The sequence below is a fragment of the Panthera onca genome, chromosome B3 (genome assembly GCF_046562875.1).
Source record: "Panthera onca isolate mPanOnc1 chromosome B3, mPanOnc1 haplotype 2, whole genome shotgun sequence".
NCBI lineage: Eukaryota > Metazoa > Chordata > Mammalia > Carnivora > Felidae > Panthera > Panthera onca.
Genome location: NC_138344.1, coordinates 31,303,376 through 31,319,821, shown reverse-complemented (window position 1 = coordinate 31,319,821; position 16,446 = coordinate 31,303,376). Strand labels below are relative to the sequence as shown.

At 57.3% G+C, this 16,446-nt stretch overlaps 2 protein-coding genes across 4 annotated transcripts; one reads left to right on the top strand and one right to left on the bottom strand.

Annotated features, from left to right (window-relative positions):
• Positions 1–716: 716 nt before the first annotated feature.
• On the top strand, positions 717–5,068 carry CPLX3 (complexin 3). Its single transcript, XM_060618051.3, has 3 exons — positions 717–991; positions 2,173–2,260; positions 3,967–5,068. Exons 1-3 carry the CDS (start codon positions 828–830, stop codon positions 4,189–4,191), a joined length of 477 nt encoding a protein of 158 aa, XP_060474034.1. The 5' UTR covers positions 717–827; the 3' UTR covers positions 4,192–5,068.
• A 4,423-nt stretch (positions 5,069–9,491) lies between these two features.
• Positions 9,492–16,189, bottom strand: ULK3 (unc-51 like kinase 3). 3 transcript variants are annotated; one of them, XM_060618040.3, is made up of 16 exons: positions 15,985–16,189; positions 15,196–15,336; positions 14,989–15,109; positions 14,407–14,511; positions 13,523–13,666; positions 13,232–13,314; positions 12,726–12,791; positions 12,477–12,582; positions 12,237–12,277; positions 11,906–12,008; positions 11,712–11,776; positions 11,548–11,626; positions 11,431–11,471; positions 10,996–11,043; positions 10,740–10,806; positions 9,492–10,621 (listed from the first exon to the last, which is right to left on the bottom strand). In XM_060618040.3, the coding sequence occupies exons 1-16, from the start codon at positions 16,084–16,086 to the stop codon at positions 10,605–10,607; spliced, it is 1,329 nt and encodes a 442-aa protein (XP_060474023.2). In that variant the 5' UTR covers positions 16,087–16,189; the 3' UTR covers positions 9,492–10,604. The 3 variants fall into 3 exon arrangements, with proteins under 3 accessions (XP_060474023.2, XP_060474020.3, XP_060474022.2); XM_060618037.3 differs by having other exon boundaries at positions 12,726–12,881; positions 15,985–16,188; XM_060618039.3 differs by lacking the exon at positions 15,985–16,189 and having other exon boundaries at positions 12,726–12,881; positions 14,989–15,032; positions 15,196–15,309.
• Between the last annotated feature and the right edge of the window lie 257 nt (positions 16,190–16,446).

Genomic DNA, 16,446 nt, shown 5'->3' with positions numbered 1-16,446 from the left:
GAGTGGGCTCCAAGCAGGCAAGGACATCAAGGACTGGTCTGATTGCCAAAAGACCAGATACCCCACAAGCCTCGAGCCCTGGACTGTGGATCGAGAGGGAGTCACAACTGTGGTAATTCTGTCCCCAGAACAAAGAGTGGAATCTCCAGGTGCCCCTCTTGGCCCAGCCCAGCCAGCATCACCATGAACAACTCTCTCCCTCCCCACTTCCTGTAGCTCTAGGGGTCAGCAGAACTGGCATATGAGGGAGAACTCTGAGGCAACCCACGGAGACATAACTGGGATTCCCGCTTTCTGGTCTCCCTTTCCCAGCGTCCAGCTCTTTGGGCAGCTGCTGGGGCAGCGGGGTGGAGAGGATGGTGTAGGGCCCAGGGCTGGATCTTTGCCCCTTGCTGCGACTTGGATCTGCCAGCTGAAATCCTGGCTATCAGCGACCTGGGAGAGGAGGAAGTGGGGGGGGAGAGTAGGAAACAGGGTTCTGGACGCGCATCAGTGCAGCCCCTTTCCCTGGGGAGCGACCCCACCCCGCGCAGGCCCTAATCCGTTGTTAGCAATGCCCAGGCGGAGCTTGGCGTTGAAGGAGGCACGTGGGGGAGGCGGGAGTGCGGAGCGGGCACGTGGTCCAGCCTCCTCAGCCCCGTGCATGCCCCCCGCCCCCCGTGAGGAGGGGTTTGGGGAGGTGGGGGCGGGCCTGGGCGGGGGCGGGCGGCGGGAGGCTCAGAGCGTGGGGCGCGGGCCGGCGGCAGGAGCTGTCCGCGAGACCTAGTGCTGAAGTAGGTGCGGACGTGCCTGGCGCCCGGCGCCCGGTGCCAGGGCCAGCGAAGACCATGGCGTTCATGGTGAAGACTATGGTGGGCGGCCAGCTGAAGAACCTCACCGGGAGCCTGGGGGGCGGCGAGGACAAGGGGGACGGGGACAAATCGGCGGCCGAAGCGCAAGGCATGAGCCGAGAAGAGTATGAGGAGTATCAGAAGCAACTGGTGGAAGAGAAGTGAGTGGGATCCCTTCCTGGCTCCAACGACCTTCCCCCCACCCCCACCCCCTCCAGCTACCTGGCCCACCTCTAGGGCGGTTTCAGACCCCGAGCCCTCTCACCCTACTTTTCTAGATGCGGTAGGAGGCTGGGTTGTGCTTTCTAGGCTGCCCCCAGAGCCGCCCCATCTCAGACCCAGGACCCGGCCCCAGCTTCGCACTCAGGGCTCAGAGGGAGTGGGGGCAGGGGCAATAGGGACCTGGGATGGGGTGGGGGCACGTGCATTTCTGACGAAACAAGTAATCCCTTAATCCGATCTGGTCCTAACCGTCTGCATCTTCCAACTGGAGCTCCTCTAAGCCTGAGGCTCCGAGAAAAGTAATGAATCTGAGGGGGCTCAAAATCACGGAGACAGATCTTGAGATGGGGCACTCATAGATACTGAGCCTCAGTGTCTTCTTGTGTGCAGGCAGTGCTGGGACAGAGAGGCAGCTGGGGTGGGATAAGGAGCTGGACCCCAGAGTTAGGTTGCTTAGATTTAGATCCAGGTTTTGTGTCTGTTTAGCTAGATGACTTTAAGCCAGTTACTTAAACCTTTCTGTGCCTCAGTTTCCTCTTCTGTAAAATGGTGATGGTAATCATAAAGCATGCCTTATATATGTATAAGAATTAAATTATTTAACGCATGTTAATTTCATAGCACAGTGCCTGGAACATAGTAAATCATTAAATATTAGCTATTACTTTGCTTACTCCTGATAACAGTTTTTTTGTAAGTTGCAAAAGAGGAAAATAAGTGACTTATCCAAAGACATACCGAAAGTGGTAGTGCAGCCAGGACGCAAACCCAAGTCTGCCCCGGATACTTTCCCCCACAAGACACAATCTATCAGGAAGGGAAAAGACAGACGGAGTTGGAGGCCGCGAGAGGTACCCATTAGGGTCTGCAGAGTGAGCCAGACCAGCTGACTCTCCAGCCCCATAGTCCAGTGGCCGGTGCAGAGGCAACAAAGGACAGTTATGATGGGGAGAGAGGCAGCAAAGACTGACGGAGGCCCGCCAGGTCAGACACACAGGCTAACGGGCTGGATGGAGCAAAGCGGTCGGCGCCGGGACACGGAGACCCCGCCGGCCCTTTCCTCGCAGACCCCGCCCATTCTCTCAGCCCTTGAGATGACTCCGCCCCGGTGCCCCCGCAGGATGGAGCGGGATGCGCAGTTCACGCAGAGGAAGGCAGAGCGGGCCACGCTGCGGAGCCACTTCCGAGATAAATACCGACTGCCCAAGGTAAGCTTACGAGCCTGGGCTGGCAGGTACATCTGGGATTCTGAGCTTGGGGCTCCCCACTCTTTCTCTCAGCACAGCTGGGCACCACAACTTTCAGCTCCTAAAACTCATGGAGACGAGTTCTTGGTTGGATCCTTCGTTCTCGGACTCAAAGCCCAGTCTTCCCAAGGCTGATAGGTTTGTGTTTCTGGAGCCAGTTCAGGCCCCTTCTCTCCCCCACCTACCACTCTCCCAACCCCCAGTCAAGCCCAGGCAGATGAAGAAGTGGAAGGCAGTAGATTTTACCCCAGGGTTGAGTACACTCCGAGCTCCTGAACACCCATGGAGGGTGGGGTGGGGTAGAGAATGCACACCCTCTGTGTGCCAGGCACTTGACCTTCATGCCCTTATGTAACCCCTCAGTAACACTTCCAGGTAGCTATCACCCACACTACAAATAAGGAAACTGAGACTCAGAGAGGTTGAGGGACTTGTCAAGGCCATACAACCAGCTAGTAATGGAGCTGGGGTCAGAGCTCAAGCCTGTGAATACTGAACCTCAGCTTGCTCCAGGACTCCTGGCTGGCTTCCAGGGTGTGGAGTCTGTCTGCAGAGAGCAAAATGCCCCTTGGTTGGCCAAGCAGCCAGGAAGACGTCTCCCATAGGCACTACAGCAGTACATGGGCATGTAAGTGTTGTCTAAGGAGAGAAGTGAGACACAAGCTACTCCCAGTGCCTAGAATCTTCCACTTGAATTGAAAGATCAGACATGTGAACATTACATTCACTCATTCAACAAACGTTTACTGATCCCCTGGCTGCCTCTGACGTTCCACAGGGCACCAGCCTTCTGGAAGTCTCTCAGAGGGAAAACCACTCCAGAAAGCCTAGAAAGCTACTGAGTTAAACCCAGCTAAGAATGGACTCATAAAAAAAAAAAAAAAAAAAAAAAAAAAAAAAAAAAAAACCCCAACCAGGAATGGAGTCATTCCTCAAATGCTTGCACGAGCCGCATTAAGAGAAACAACTCCTGCCACCAGGAAACTCTGAGTCTAGATGAAGAGGGAAGACTTGGCGGTAACTGAGTAGGACATAAAGTGGAAAGCCCCAGGGTCCCCAAAGGGAAAGAGAAGTGCAATGGCAGTCAGTAGGTGTTGTGCAAAGAGAGCACAGATGTTGGAATCCATGATGTAGGTTTAAAACGAGCGTCTGTGCTTCCTAGTTGTGTGACCTTGCCCAACTTGCTTACTCGAGTAATTTACTTAAACTGCACCTCAATTTCCTTACTTGTAAAATACAGATAAAAATACCCACCTCACAGGGTTATTTTGAATGTCAGCCATACAGTAGGCATTTGATAAATGGTACCCATCACTATTATCAGTAACGTCCTCCAGTGTAGTTAATGATAGTCAGCATGTGACTTAGCTGATTAGCACAGTTTGACTCCTAAGTATTTTCATTTTGCTTTATTCACTATGCTGGTGTCTTCAATATCTCAGAGTGAAGTAAGGTGGTATAAAAGTGCAAGGTCTCCATGTCCAAGAGTCAAAAGCTTGATCCTGGGATGGGGGTGGGGGAGTGGGTGGCTGAACTCACAGGAGTGAGTTCTCATGCGGCTCGAGAATCTAGGGGCTGGGAGCCCAGTCCAGGCCTCCTCCCTGTCCCTTCAACTCTGGGTCTTCATGGACCTCCAACCACACTCCACCCTCCCCTCTTCCCTTCAGAACGAGACAGATGAGAGCCAGATTCAGATGGCAGGTGGAGACGTGGAGCTGCCCCGGGAGCTGGCCAAGATGATTGAGGAGGACACAGAGGAGGAGGAGGAGAGGGCCTCCGTCCTCGGGCAGTTGGCCAGTCTCCCTGGCCTAGACCTCGGCTCACTCAAGGACAAGGCCCAGGCCACATTGGGGGACCTCAAGCAATCAGCTGAGAAGTGCTACATCATGTGACTACTTCCTCTGGGGCTGCCCGCTGGGGTGACCAGAGGGCTGGGCCCACGTGAGGGCTAAGAGCATGTCCCAGTGTTCAGGGACCCATACCCCATCTTAGTTTTGTTCCCCCTGTCCCATGCTAGCTCAGGACCCTTCCCATCTGTGGCCCAAGTCTGCCTTCTGGTCTTTCTCTTTCCACTAGGAACAAAGTCCCCATTCCTCACCCTTCTCCTCAGGACCCACCCTCTCTACTCAGCCTGGAGAGGCCTCCTAAGATTGTAGGAATAGGCCCATCCCTCTCTGGCCATTGCCCTAAGTTCCTGCACACAGGATCACGCATAGAGAGACCCACAGAGGGACATAGAAGCTGCGGCATGTGCAGAGGCGTATGCCACAGCTGCATCCTGGCACACCCTGGCACACCCTGGCACAGACGCACATACACAGGGTCTGTGGGCAGATACCCTCAGGAGACAAGAGGCCCAAGGTTGAGACTCCACGTTCATTCTCCTTGAAAGCCACTGCTCTTTCTGGGTCTCATTTCATCATCTCTAAAATGGCGATGGACTGGCTAATTTCTAAGACTTTCTGGCTTGGCCTCCCCGCCTTCCGAGCCAACCCCACACCACTCCTTGGGCAGGACAGCAGCTGTAGCCGTAGCCTCTAGTGGCTGCCGTTGTACTGTGGGCTCTGGCTCTCAGGAGCTGAGCGATGCTGTGTGAGGGGCCGAGTGCCAAGGACGAAGCTGGCACTGAACGGTAGCCCAGGCGGCTCTAGGCCTTTTCTGGACCCAGGCCCAGGCAATTTCTGTTCTGTTCCCATAGAACTCTCTCCGGATTCCATAGCTGGATCTCTTCTCTCCACTCAGCGAAAAATAAAAATTTGAAAAGATGTACCTATCCTCCCACTTCTTATGGACCTCCAGGAGTCTTGGGGTTCACAGCCCCACAACCCTCCTCAACCATAGCTTCATAGGAATGCCAGCAAGCTCTACCCTCTGGGGACCCTGGGCAAGAGCGGGGTCCCCACACTGCCCCAGCACCAAGTCCAGCCCGGGGCCAGAATAGGTCTGGGCTTTGAGGAGGATGTGGCAGCCAGCCGGATGGGGATGCACCTGGAGAAGGTCAGGCCTCCGGGCCACTACTTGGAACCTCAGGAGGGGCTGTGGCTCAATCACAGCTGTCTCTGGCACCTGCGCCTATACCCCCTTCTCACCTTGGAGATGGAAGGTATAACAAAAAGAAGGCAGGGCAACCGCTTTCCAGCCCTGGCACTGCTGTGTGACTTAGAGTAGGCCCCTTTCCCTCTCGGAGCCTATTGTCCCTGCTGTGACATGAAGAACTACCGCCTCCCTAAATAATAATACATGTTTTAAAGCCGTCTGGAAAGCCTTTGGCACATGGTAGACCATCAATAAATGACAACTCATTCCTTAACAAAGAAATGAGGAGCCCAAATCTCATGCTACTTACTTGTGGGGGGTCCAGGAAACCAACCAGGCGGCCCCACAAGCAGACCTCCCAAGGGGCCTGAGCCCCAACATGCTACAGGCTAACCCCAGGTGTCCCTGCTTGCACCAGCCCGTGGGGAAGCTAGTCAAGATTTAGAGACCGAACAGCCTTCTGAGGGTTTGGTTTCAAGGGCAGTTTCCATTCGGTTTCCTTTGTAAAATAAGGACAAGAAACATAAAACCTGTTCAGTAGGTAATGTGGGGAGAAGCAGGTGGGAGAGAGAGAAGAAAGAGAGGATGAGGAATTAGGAGGGTGGGGGAGGGAGGGACGCAGGCTCAGGACAGGGAGGCTTGGGCTGTCATGCTGGGCCTTCCCTCCTGAGCATCTCTGGGTAAGGGGCCTAGGCCCCGGGGGTAGTCTCTGGATAAAAACCGATCCTGACCTTCCGAGAGAGCTGGAGGAGACCCAAGCTGGGGCCCCAGGCTGGATGTAGGGCGGGGGGCCTCCTCAGCAGCATCAGCAGCCAGGCCCACGTCAGCACTCCACCCTCCAGGGGCCTTCTGCCTAATGGGATTGGACAGACCCCTTTTCCCTCAGTGGTTTGCAGGACCCAGAATGAAAGAGGCAGGGAGGCAGGCCTTGCGGAGGTGGGCAGTTAGCACTCACTGAACCCTCACAAAATGAGCTGGTTGGGGCCTAAGGTCAGGGAGCGGGAGGGGGCTCAGCCCTCACACTGGTTTCTTCCTCACGCCTGGGAACCCCAGGAAGCCCTGACGTGTCTGTGTATCCCTGGAATGGGGGCAGAAGGCTCTGGAGCTAAAGGAGCCAGCTCTGGGGCTTGGGCAGAGACAGACGAGAAGGACAGGCTAAGGGGTCCCCAGGCGCTGCTGGCCTCTCCCTGCCTCCCCACTTCCCTCCCCTGCTCTCAGGGTTTCTCTGTCAGTTCCATGCCCCTTTCATTTCTGTCTTCCCCATCTTCTGCCTCATTCCTGGCTCATACCTGTCTATACCCATGCCCTCAGCTGGGGGCTAACAGCCACACTGGGGCCTCCTCTGTACCTGCCGGCACTCCCAAGCCCTCAGCGCCTGTCTACGTGACTACTCTCTTCCCAGCCTGCTTCTGCTTCCACCTGTTCAGTCACTTGGTCCATGACCGGTCTGCCCACCTGGTGTGATGTGAGGGCCACAAAGAAAGCCACTTGCCCCCAAACTTCCCTGTTCATAGCAAGCAAATCCCTGCCATTACGGCACCATCATTTAGTGTAAACCATTTACCTCTCTGGGCCTTTTTCTTTCTCCTTTCTTCCCTCCTTCTTTCCTCTCATGCTTGTAGGCAGTCTGAGGATACAGGAGATGTTGAAAGGGGACGAGACAGCCCCTGCCACCCCCCTGCACGCTTTCAGGAAGAAAGCAATGGCAAAGATGGCCGGCCTGCTCCCCTCACCCTGACTCCTGATTCTGGCCCCATAATACTGGAGATTTCAGGAAGATTGGTGATCCCTGCCCAACTCCAGTCCCTTTCTTCTGCCTTCTACCCACCCAGACAGCTCAGGCCTAGCTCTCAGAGGGAGAGTGGTACAGAGGAAAGCAGTGACTTTCCAGAGGCCAGCTGGTCTCCAGGGAGAAGTTGGGAGGGTGAGGGGGTTTGGAGTTCAGAGGACCTCCCCTTCCCCCATTAGCCAGATGGTACCTCCTCAGACATGAAGGCTCCCGGGCACGCACTGGGGACATCTGGGGGAATGTTCACTTGCTGAGCCTGAGAGGCTGGCCGTGCCTACTGACCCAGCTGATGCCTGAGGCTGGGTTGGGGGTGGGGAGCTGTGCAAGGGGAGCAGGAGGGAGCCACAGAGCCTGCTCCCCTCCCTCTAACCCTGTGCCTGCCAGGCCTAGCTGTTCCCAGAATCCTATGGGGCAAGACAGGGAGAGCAAGGGGGCCAGGGTGGGCTGATCTGGGGGAGCAGTGGCACTGAGGCTGCCTCAGCCTTATTCAGCAGGAACTATGCCTCTGTGTGTGTGATCATGAGCATAAATCCATGTCGGGTCTGCATGGTTCTGTGAACCTGAACATGGCTTTGTTGTTTTTGTATGCTGCCTGTGGCCTGTTAGGGTCTGTGTCTGTGTGTTTGTGTGTCTGTGGGATTTCAAGTGTGGGTATGAGTTACTGTAGAGAAAGTGATATGGCCCTTCCCTCATATCGCAGCCTCAGGGTTGGGCTATCTCCCAGGTCGTGGGGGGGTGGGCGGCGGCTGGGACAGCAGCTGGCTTCTGGGGACAAGAGCTTTTCTCGATGACCTCCTGAAAGGACCAAGGTTCGATGTCCTGCCCTATGTCCCTGCTTAACAAAAGACATGGCAGGCTGGGCCCAGGGACACCTGGGTCCCTCAGTCTGCTCCAGTGGCCCACCTGCTTCTCCCAGGGCTGGTTCCTTGGGAAACAGGGGTCCAGGCTCAGGTGCTCCTCCAGCTTGGCCTGGTGCTGGCTCTGGGCTCAGGGGACTAAGTGGAAGTGGGAGGACAGGGCAAAGTGAGGCACGCAGACACTGGAGCATGTCTGCCCTGCTTTGCACACTTTCAAACTGATAAAGGTGAGAAGTGGAAACTTGCTCCTAGGAGGGGAAAAAAAAAAAAAAAAAAAATATATATATATATATATATATATATATATATGAACATATATACATACGTATTGTGTGTCTCCCCCTCTGGTCTCCCTCTGAAGGTCTCCCCACTGCCGTCTCTGTCCTTTGCACTTGTGCATAGGACAGATTAGCATATTTCCCATAGGTCTCTGCCATTCAAAGAGAACCCTAGAGAGTGAGCCCCACCTCCTCTGGCTGGGCTGCCTCCCTCCTTGGCAGGTGGCTTAGACAAAGGACAGCCAGGAGGTCATCTACACCTTTTGCTCAGGAAGGGCCCTTCCCCAGGACCTCCTCGCTGGCCTCAGCCTCCCAGGCCTTTGCTATACCCAAAGTGGGGCCACTCCTCTCCACACCCACACACGTGAGTTTTGGGCTCTGTTCTTGCACAGCCAATGCAGATATTGTGGGCCAACCCTCCAGCCCATAATCCTTCTGTTCAACTGTCCTTTGAATCCCATCCTTCCTCATTCCCACTGTCTCCCCCATCCAGTCTTCTCCATTCACCTGCCCACTGGGTCCGGTCATTCTTCTTCCTTCCCCTCATTTTTCTCATTGAAGCTTTCTTGTGCAGCCCATCCCGAGATAACCCAGAGTGCATTCCTCTCCCTAAATCTAAAAATTAACATTATTGAACTTGTACCATGTGTCAGGCTCACAGTAACTCAATCCTTACAAATTGCCACAAGGCGCTTATCTTTATCCTCATTTTACCAAGAAACTGGCTAATCTATGGGTCCCGAGCTTCAGGGCCAAATGGCAGAGCCGAGACCTTAGCCAGGCCTTCTGCCCTCTGGACCACTGCTCTACACTGCCCCCCAACGGCCAGGCCAAGGGTTTTGGGGAAATCCGATCCCTCTGAGCCCTTCCAGTATGGAAGGCTGAGCATCTTGGTGGTATCTGAGCTAGGCAACTGCTGCCTTGGTTGCTGCCCCAGGGGTTGGGCTTTAAGTCCCCAAAGATGCTCCTGAGACCTGGTAGGGGGAGAGTGTGGGGCCCTGGAGAGCTGGGTATGAGCACAAGACACCCTAGAGGATGCCCTGTGTCCCAGTCTGGCTCACTGCTCACTCACTGGTGCAGGGAAAGGGGGGATGGGGTGGCCAGGGGTTCTGTCTGGGACCTTCCCCCGCCCTCCCTGAGGTTTCCCAGCTTTTTCTGGGGTGTCTCCAGCCCCAGCCTGAGAACAGGTGCTACCTCTCTTGTTTTTCCCAGGGCAAGAAGAGAGGCACAAGTTCAGAAAATAATTTAATAGAGAAACCATGAATTATATTCTTTACACCTAGCCTCCTGCAAGGAAGACAGACTCCTCTTGCCCCAAGGAGGCACTGAAGGGCACAAAGGTTAGAGATCGTCAACACCCTTGTGCACTTTTTAAAAAGGATCCCCCAAGTAACTCCACGTGTGTACATTCTTCTCCAGATTAAAATCACTTAGCTCACGTGGCGAGCTGAGGAGGTATTAACAGCGCCATTAGAGAGATGGGCGGATCCAGGCCCAGAAAAGGGAAGGGATGCACCCAGGGTCACACACTGGGGTAGCAGCAACATCAGACCTCCTGGATCGCTGGGTCCTCTGCAGCCTGATGGGTCAGGCAGCCCCTACGCAGGCCCCTTCCAGGCCAGAACCAGCTCTGTGGCTAGTAGGGGCCAAGGATGAAGGCTGAGGACCGCTCCCCTCGTGCCCCCTGGGCCAGAGCAGGAACAAGGCATGGCTTTCTTAAATTTGCCCCACCCATATGAAGTACATTATTTTCACGTCTGAAGGATTATCTTAAAATATTGAGAGGGTGGGCAGGGGTCAGCTCCCAGGAAGACTGGTGAGCTCTGTGGGGTGCATACCGTGGGGTGGGTGGTCCCTGAGGGGTCTTGGAGAGCCCCATTCCAGTGCAAGGAGTGAAGTGAGTTGCAATAAGGGCTCCCAGGAAGGGCAGGGGTGGGCACAGGCACAGCTGCCTGCTGACAGAGAAGGGGCAAGAGCAGAGGGCTCCCTGTCCTGTTCCCAGAACAAAAACAGAAGCCCGATGCCCCAGAAGTGACAGGCTCAGGGTCCAGCAACCACCAAATAACAGAAGTCATATGAAGGAAACTTCTCCCAGAGTCCTGCTCCCCTTCCCTCAGGGGCCAAGGCCTAGTGTTCCCAACACAAACACGGGCCATCAGGGTCTGGGAAATGCAGAGTATCCTGAGGGGAGCTGGGGATCCTCGGATGTGGGGGGTCGCAGAGTTGCCCATCCAGGAAACCTGTTCCACAGCACTGCAGAGGACCACAGAATTCTGGGCATCAGTCTAGGTGAGTGTGTCCCCCATTTCAGGTGGCTTATGGTCTGTCCAGTCATCCTTCTGGGGTTACTGCAGGGTGCAAGCTGTGGAGGGGAAAAGGAGAAAGTCAGTCTTAAGTCTCTGGCCAAGAGGCAGAATCCAGGGCTGCCCCCAGCCTTCACCCCTCCTTGGTAGAGGGTCAGACCCCAGGGCAGGACTCACAGCTACGAACAGACTCCGACAGCCCCTCTTTGTCCAGGCTCTCGGCTGCCCAGCGGGACTCCCTCATCTGTGGAGCATAAAGGCGGCACAGGGGTGAGAGGCAGCCAGAGGCAGGCACCGAGCCACTGAGAGCACAAGGGCAAAGGACAGAGACGGCAGTGGGGAGACCTTCAGAGGGAGACCAGAGGGGGAGACACACAAAGGGGCGCAGGGGACAGCCAGCCAGGAGCAGAACTCATCCGGCCCGTGTGCCCACCTTGACCTGTTCCTTCAGGTATTCAGCTCGAGCCATGAGGTTCTGAACCTGCCAAGGGAAGACGTGCCATGGGGTGTGGGTCAAAGGGGCCTTCAAATTGCTTGCCTCCTCACTCCTGAAACTCTCCACAGCACTCTACCCCATCAGAACAACCTCCCCCTGACCTCGTCATCCCTCCCTTCTCCAGAAAGCCTTTCCACCTGAAGCAGCCCAGCCCACTTCCTGCTGCCGGGTTCCCAGATCCGTCTGTTCCATTGCCCTGACCCCCAGCACCCGTGCCCCCTGTGGAGCGCAAGGGGCTACTGATTTACCAAGTCTGTGAGGACTGACTCGCAGACTTGGAACACGCTGAGGGAAGCTGAGGAGGTCCCCCATGCAGGAGCAGGGTAAGAAGACAAGAGGAAGCCCCCCAGCGCTCCCAACCCCAGTGGGCACCTCAGCGTGAAGCAGTTCCCGCCTCCGGCCTGGGGGCTCCGCTACAAAGAGAAGGAGGACACGTGGTGAGGGCCGGGCAGCCCAGGGCCTGGGGAGTGTGGTGATAGGGGGCCTCACCTGCCAGCAGCACCAATAACTCCCCCAGGCCGTGCTGGTACAGGTCCAGGGCATCCTGCTCCCCACCAGCTTCCTCCTCCTGCAGCCACGGGGACACCAGGTCATTTCGGGTCATGACCCGGACTCTTCCTGCCCCACCGGGACCCCTTGCACTGGGCACAAACCTTGGCCATGGCAGCCGAAGCCACGTCCAGGGCAGCGAGGAGGCGAGGTTTGTCTCGGGCCATCTCTGGGATGAGGGCAAGGAAGCAGGGTGAGGAGAGCAGCCTGTTTTTCATCTCAGGGAGACCACCCCATGTTGCCTCCCCCTCGGGCTGGCGGGACGCTGCTGGGGGCCGAGGCCAGGAACCAGGCCTACCTCTGAGCAGGTCTCGGGCTGAGGTCCCCTGCCTCAGCAGGGCCTGATTGGAGGAGGAGACGATGGCTTTGAGCTCCTCAGCCCGGGACACGTACTGCCCCACCTGCAGAAGGCGAGGGGCTGAAGAGGGGCCATCCCACCCCACCTCCCTCACCAGCACCAACCTCCAAGTTCTCCCTCTGGGTCCTCAGTGACTACTCCAAGCTGTAATGTCAGGGGGTCGACTGAGGCTCAACTAGGAGAGGAAGTTCTGGTTCTAAGTTCTAAGGAACCAGTCTGCAGAGGCCCCAGGCTCCCTCACCTGCTTCCCTCCCGAGACTCCCTCACCCACCTTTGCCTTAATTGCCTCCTTCCGCTGGGCATCCACTTCATCTGTAGAAAGGGGGGGTTCACATGAGGAGTCTGCCCTGCCCCACACCAAATTCTCTGGAATCCTCAAAAGGACCAAGTTCCAGATTTACCCTCTGCTTTGTCTCCCAAAAAATGCTGGGTGGGGAGCTGCTTCTGGAATCCATCCACCGCAGCTGTGGCTGCCCCACCCCTGCGGCACCCAGGGGCTCCAGGCACTCACAGTGCAGGGCGGGCACGAAGAAGTCCAGAGCTTTGCAGTAGAGAGACAGAGCAGCCGCGGCGTCCCCGTCCTGGTCCTTCTTCACTGCCTGCACCACGAGGGCGGTCTGGGGGACAGATCGGGAGTCATGTCCGCCTCCCATGCTCACCATGAACAGAGAAGGGCAGGTCCCCCGTTCGCCACCGAACGGGGTAGATGAGCCAGCCCCCAACCTGCCCTCACCCCACCCCATCCCACCAGCCTGCTCACCGCTCGTGCCAGGCTCTCCCCACTGGGCACATGCTCCAGGTCCACCCAGGGGTGGGCGAAGAAATCCTGGAAGGAGATGCGACGGTTGGGGTCCCGCTCTAGGAGCCGCTGCAGCAGGTCCCGGCAGTCTCGGGAGAGCGGGGGCCGCGAGGGGAGCTGCAGGGAGGATGGAGGACAGATCACATGGGCTTCCAGCACTTCAACCCCACCCAGGGGTCCGTCAGGACTGGGGGGCGCCAAGCTGGGCCTGCGCATGCGCCTGCTTGGCTTTCCTCCCAAAGGGGCCTGCACAACAATCCCTAGGGCCAGCCCTTTGCTGCCTGCTGTGAGCTGGTCTGGGTTTGCAGAACCATACGGAACTTCAACTTCCCCTCTAGAGCATGCCCCAGCACCACAGAGCTGGCCCAGAGCCCACACCCCAATCTGTGCAGCTGGCAGTGAGGTCTCCAAACTCGGGGCCCTGAATCCCTCTGCCCAACAAGTGCCCAAGGCCCTTCAAGACTCACCTCGATAACCCGGTTGCTCCGGATCTTCTCTTCCAGCTCCGCAAACGACCTGGAGGCAAAGGGGGGCTGCCCGAAGAGGGCTTCTGTGGAAGGGAGGCAGATGGCAGGCTGGGAGGGGATAGGGTCAAGCCTGGCCTGGCCCACCTTTGGAAGATACCCCCAGAGCAAGGTCCCTGGGCCCGTAGAGTCACATTCCTTAGACCCCTTCAGGAGTGGCCCAGAGAGGCCCGGTGTGAGGACACGTGATGTAGGATGCAGGCCCCGGGGTAGGGCCGGGGACGGAGTTCTCACCGTACAGGATGACCCCCACGGACCAGAGGTCCACACGGGCGTCGTACTGCCGCCGACACACCATCTCAGGGGCCATGTAGAGAGGGGAGCCACGCAGTACATGCTTCTCGTCCCAGGGGGACATGTGCTGTGCGAAGCCGAAGTCTGCAGGCAAGAGGCAAGGCAGCAGAGCTCCACTTGTAGCTGCTTCTACTCCAAACCTTTAAAGCCTCACCCTGGGCTCCAGGGCAGGGCTCCTCCCTGGCTCCTCCAGGCTCACCAGGATCAATCCTACCCACCAGCCTCTGCTCACAGCCCCTCACTCCAGATCAGCCTAGAACACCCTCCTACATCCTCCTCTGGGAGCCAAAATAAATCCCACTCACCCTGCACAGCCTCCTCAGGCTTCCTTTTCCAGGAAGCCCACCCTGATCGTGTGAGCTACAAGGATAAGGGCCCACTAGGGGTTAGAAGCTCAGGTTATACCTGGCTTTCTGGCCTCCAGCCTCAAGTCCATTCTTTTCCAAGTGCCATCAGGGGCCACAGCCACGTCCTCCCCCACCTCCCACCCTCCAACACTGCCACATACCGAGTTATAGGCTGAGCCCTAATCCTGGTGACAGACCAATTCCTGACCCTGCTCACACACTGAGCCTCGTCACACACTGAGTCTTGACCCTGACACGAGACTGAGCCCTGGCCCAATCCAGTCCACTTCTGGAGTCGAGTGTGGGTAGCCTGAGAAAAGTCCTGCCTTTTGGTGGTGGGGCTGCACTCCCCAGCCCATCACTGTGTGATGACTCAACAGAGGGTGCATGAGAACCAGGGCTGCTGAATGTGCCCAGGCAGAGGGAGGCCTCTGCACACCCACCCTCCAAACTGCATCCCTGCTCTTCCGGACACACCTGCCAATTTAAGGTGGGGCTTCTCTAAGGAGCTCAGCAGAATGTTCTGTGGTTTCAGATCCAGGTGAGAGATATTCCGTTCATGCAGGAACTGCAGGGCACTAGCTGGGGAACAAGACCCACGTGAAGCGACAGGTCAGAGGAGCCCATCTCCCACCTGCCTCTCGCCTCCCCATCTGACTCTTCAAGCTTTAATACTTAAGTATCAGGTTCCTGCCACTTCTAAGAATTTGCCCCTTATGCTCTTGGACCCCTTCACAAGTTCCCCCTCCCGGCAGGCTCCCCAGCCCGTTAGGTTCTTGTTATGTTCCTTGGCAAAGCACTTGGGTCCTACCCCTGGGCCCTGGAACATTCTATGAGTTCCTTATATTATGGAAACCTGGACTCCCCACAGATAGGGGACTCTTCTCTGTCTCTCATGGCATCCTTAAGTCAGGGATAGGCACATGAGAAAGAGGGGGCCCTAAAAATCCAAGCTGGAACAGAGACAACTGCTAAGAAGGGCTCTAAGCCTGGGGAGGGGGACTGAGGGGGGGCAGAGATCATGGGAAGGGGTGTCAGGCTGGGGTCAGAGGCTTTTACCCAACTGCTGCATGAAGACACGAGCCACCTTCTCAGGCAGAATCCTGCGGGTATGAATGAAGCGAGACAGGTCACCCCCTGCACAGAACTCCATGATGAGGTAGATGTTGTCGCTGTCCCACTGTGATTATACAAGCAGACAAACAGCTTGAAGAGAACGGCCCTTCTCCAGGTCCCTTTAGGGGTGGCCCCACCCCAGGCCCGCACCTGGAAGTCTTTCAGCTGTACAATGTGGGGGTGTCGAATGCCCTTGAGGATCTCAATCTCTGTCAGTAGATTCTCCACGGATGCCTTGTTCAGACTCTTCTTGGCCACGCACTTTATGGCTACCACCTCACGAGTGTCCTTCTATGGGGACAGGAGATGAGATGGTTCTGCCTTGAAGGGGCCAGAGGGTTCTGGTTCCCTCTGCCCCTCTTCCCCCATCAACTGGGCCTACCGGCTTTCCATCTTCCCCTTCTCAGGACAGGGAGGCATCGGATTCTGGAATCCCCCCCCTTCCCTCCCCCCCCCCCCCCCCCGCTTCCCCACCCACTCTGATGTTCACCAACCCTGTTCCATAATCTGTTCCATTGTATTCTAGACTGCCCCCACTGAGGCATGTCATTCAGTGTTCTAGACCGACGCACTCCGCTTCCTAACTGGGTTCAGCCTTCTAGAACCCTGTCCCAGGCTCTTCCCAGCCCAAGTATCCTCCCTGTTTTGCGCCTGTTCTCCGGCCAGTGACACCGAGCTCCACCGAGGTCTCCACCAAACAGGGCTGCGTGGGCGTGTGTTTGTGTTTAAGACCTAAGGGTGGCAGTCGGCTCTCAGCAACCACCTCACCCACCGAAGGACACACGGACGCTGCCGGCCGCCCGCGGGCCCCTCCCTGCTCGCACGCCGCGTCTCACCTCTCGGACGGGCGCCCACCGGGGCTAGCTCGGGGTCTGGCGGGCACAGGGGCCCGGCCCTCGACGCTTCCCCGACCCCGGGGATGCACCGCCCCGCACCCACCTTGGCGTAGGCTTTGTACACTGTGGCGTACGTGCCACTGCCCAGGCGCTCGGTGAGGATGAAGCCGTCCAGCCGCGGGGGGCCCCAACCGGGCCCCGCCATCCCCGCCGCCCCGCTCCCGCCGTTTCCTGCTTTCAGGCGCGGGGTTCCGGCGCGCAGCCCAGCGGGCAGAACGCGCGGCCGCGGGGAGCACTCCACGCTGCCCCCAGCGCCGCCCGCCGGGACTGCAGCGCGGTGGGCGGGGCGCTGGCTTCGCACCAGGTTCCCCAGGTACAGTTCCCGGGCGCCTGGTGATTGCGTGATCCGCCAGTGCCCGCAAGGGTCCTTTGGGAACACTGAGGTCCTTGAGGGCTGAGGCCAGCAGACAAGGTCACCAGGAGGAATCCCATCCAGGCTTTATGGCTCACGTGAGGGGCAACAGGGGAGGCGCCAGGCTGAGCAGGTGTGTGGAGTGGGGGTTAA

Excerpts from the sequence above, each read along its gene's own strand:
- CPLX3 (XM_060618051.3), top strand. The coding sequence starts at position 828 with ATGGCGTTCATGGTGAAGACTATGGTGGGCGGCCAGCTGAAGAACCTC. Across the intron at positions 992-2,172 it reads AAGCAACTGGTGGAAGAGAA|GATGGAGCGGGATGCGCAGT; the intron begins GTGAGTGGGATC and ends GTGCCCCCGCAG. Across the intron at positions 2,261-3,966 it reads ATAAATACCGACTGCCCAAG|AACGAGACAGATGAGAGCCA; the intron begins GTAAGCTTACGA and ends TCTTCCCTTCAG.
- ULK3 (XM_060618037.3), bottom strand. The coding sequence starts at position 16,086 with ATGGCGGGGCCCGGTTGGGGCCCCCCGCGGCTGGACGGCTTCATCCTC. Across the intron at positions 13,315-13,522 it reads CGTGGGGGTCATCCTGTACG|AAGCCCTCTTCGGGCAGCCC; the intron begins GTGAGAACTCCG and ends TCCCTTCCACAG. Across the intron at positions 10,807-10,995 it reads ACCTGAAGGAACAGGTCAAG|ATGAGGGAGTCCCGCTGGGC; the intron begins GTGGGCACACGG and ends TATGCTCCACAG.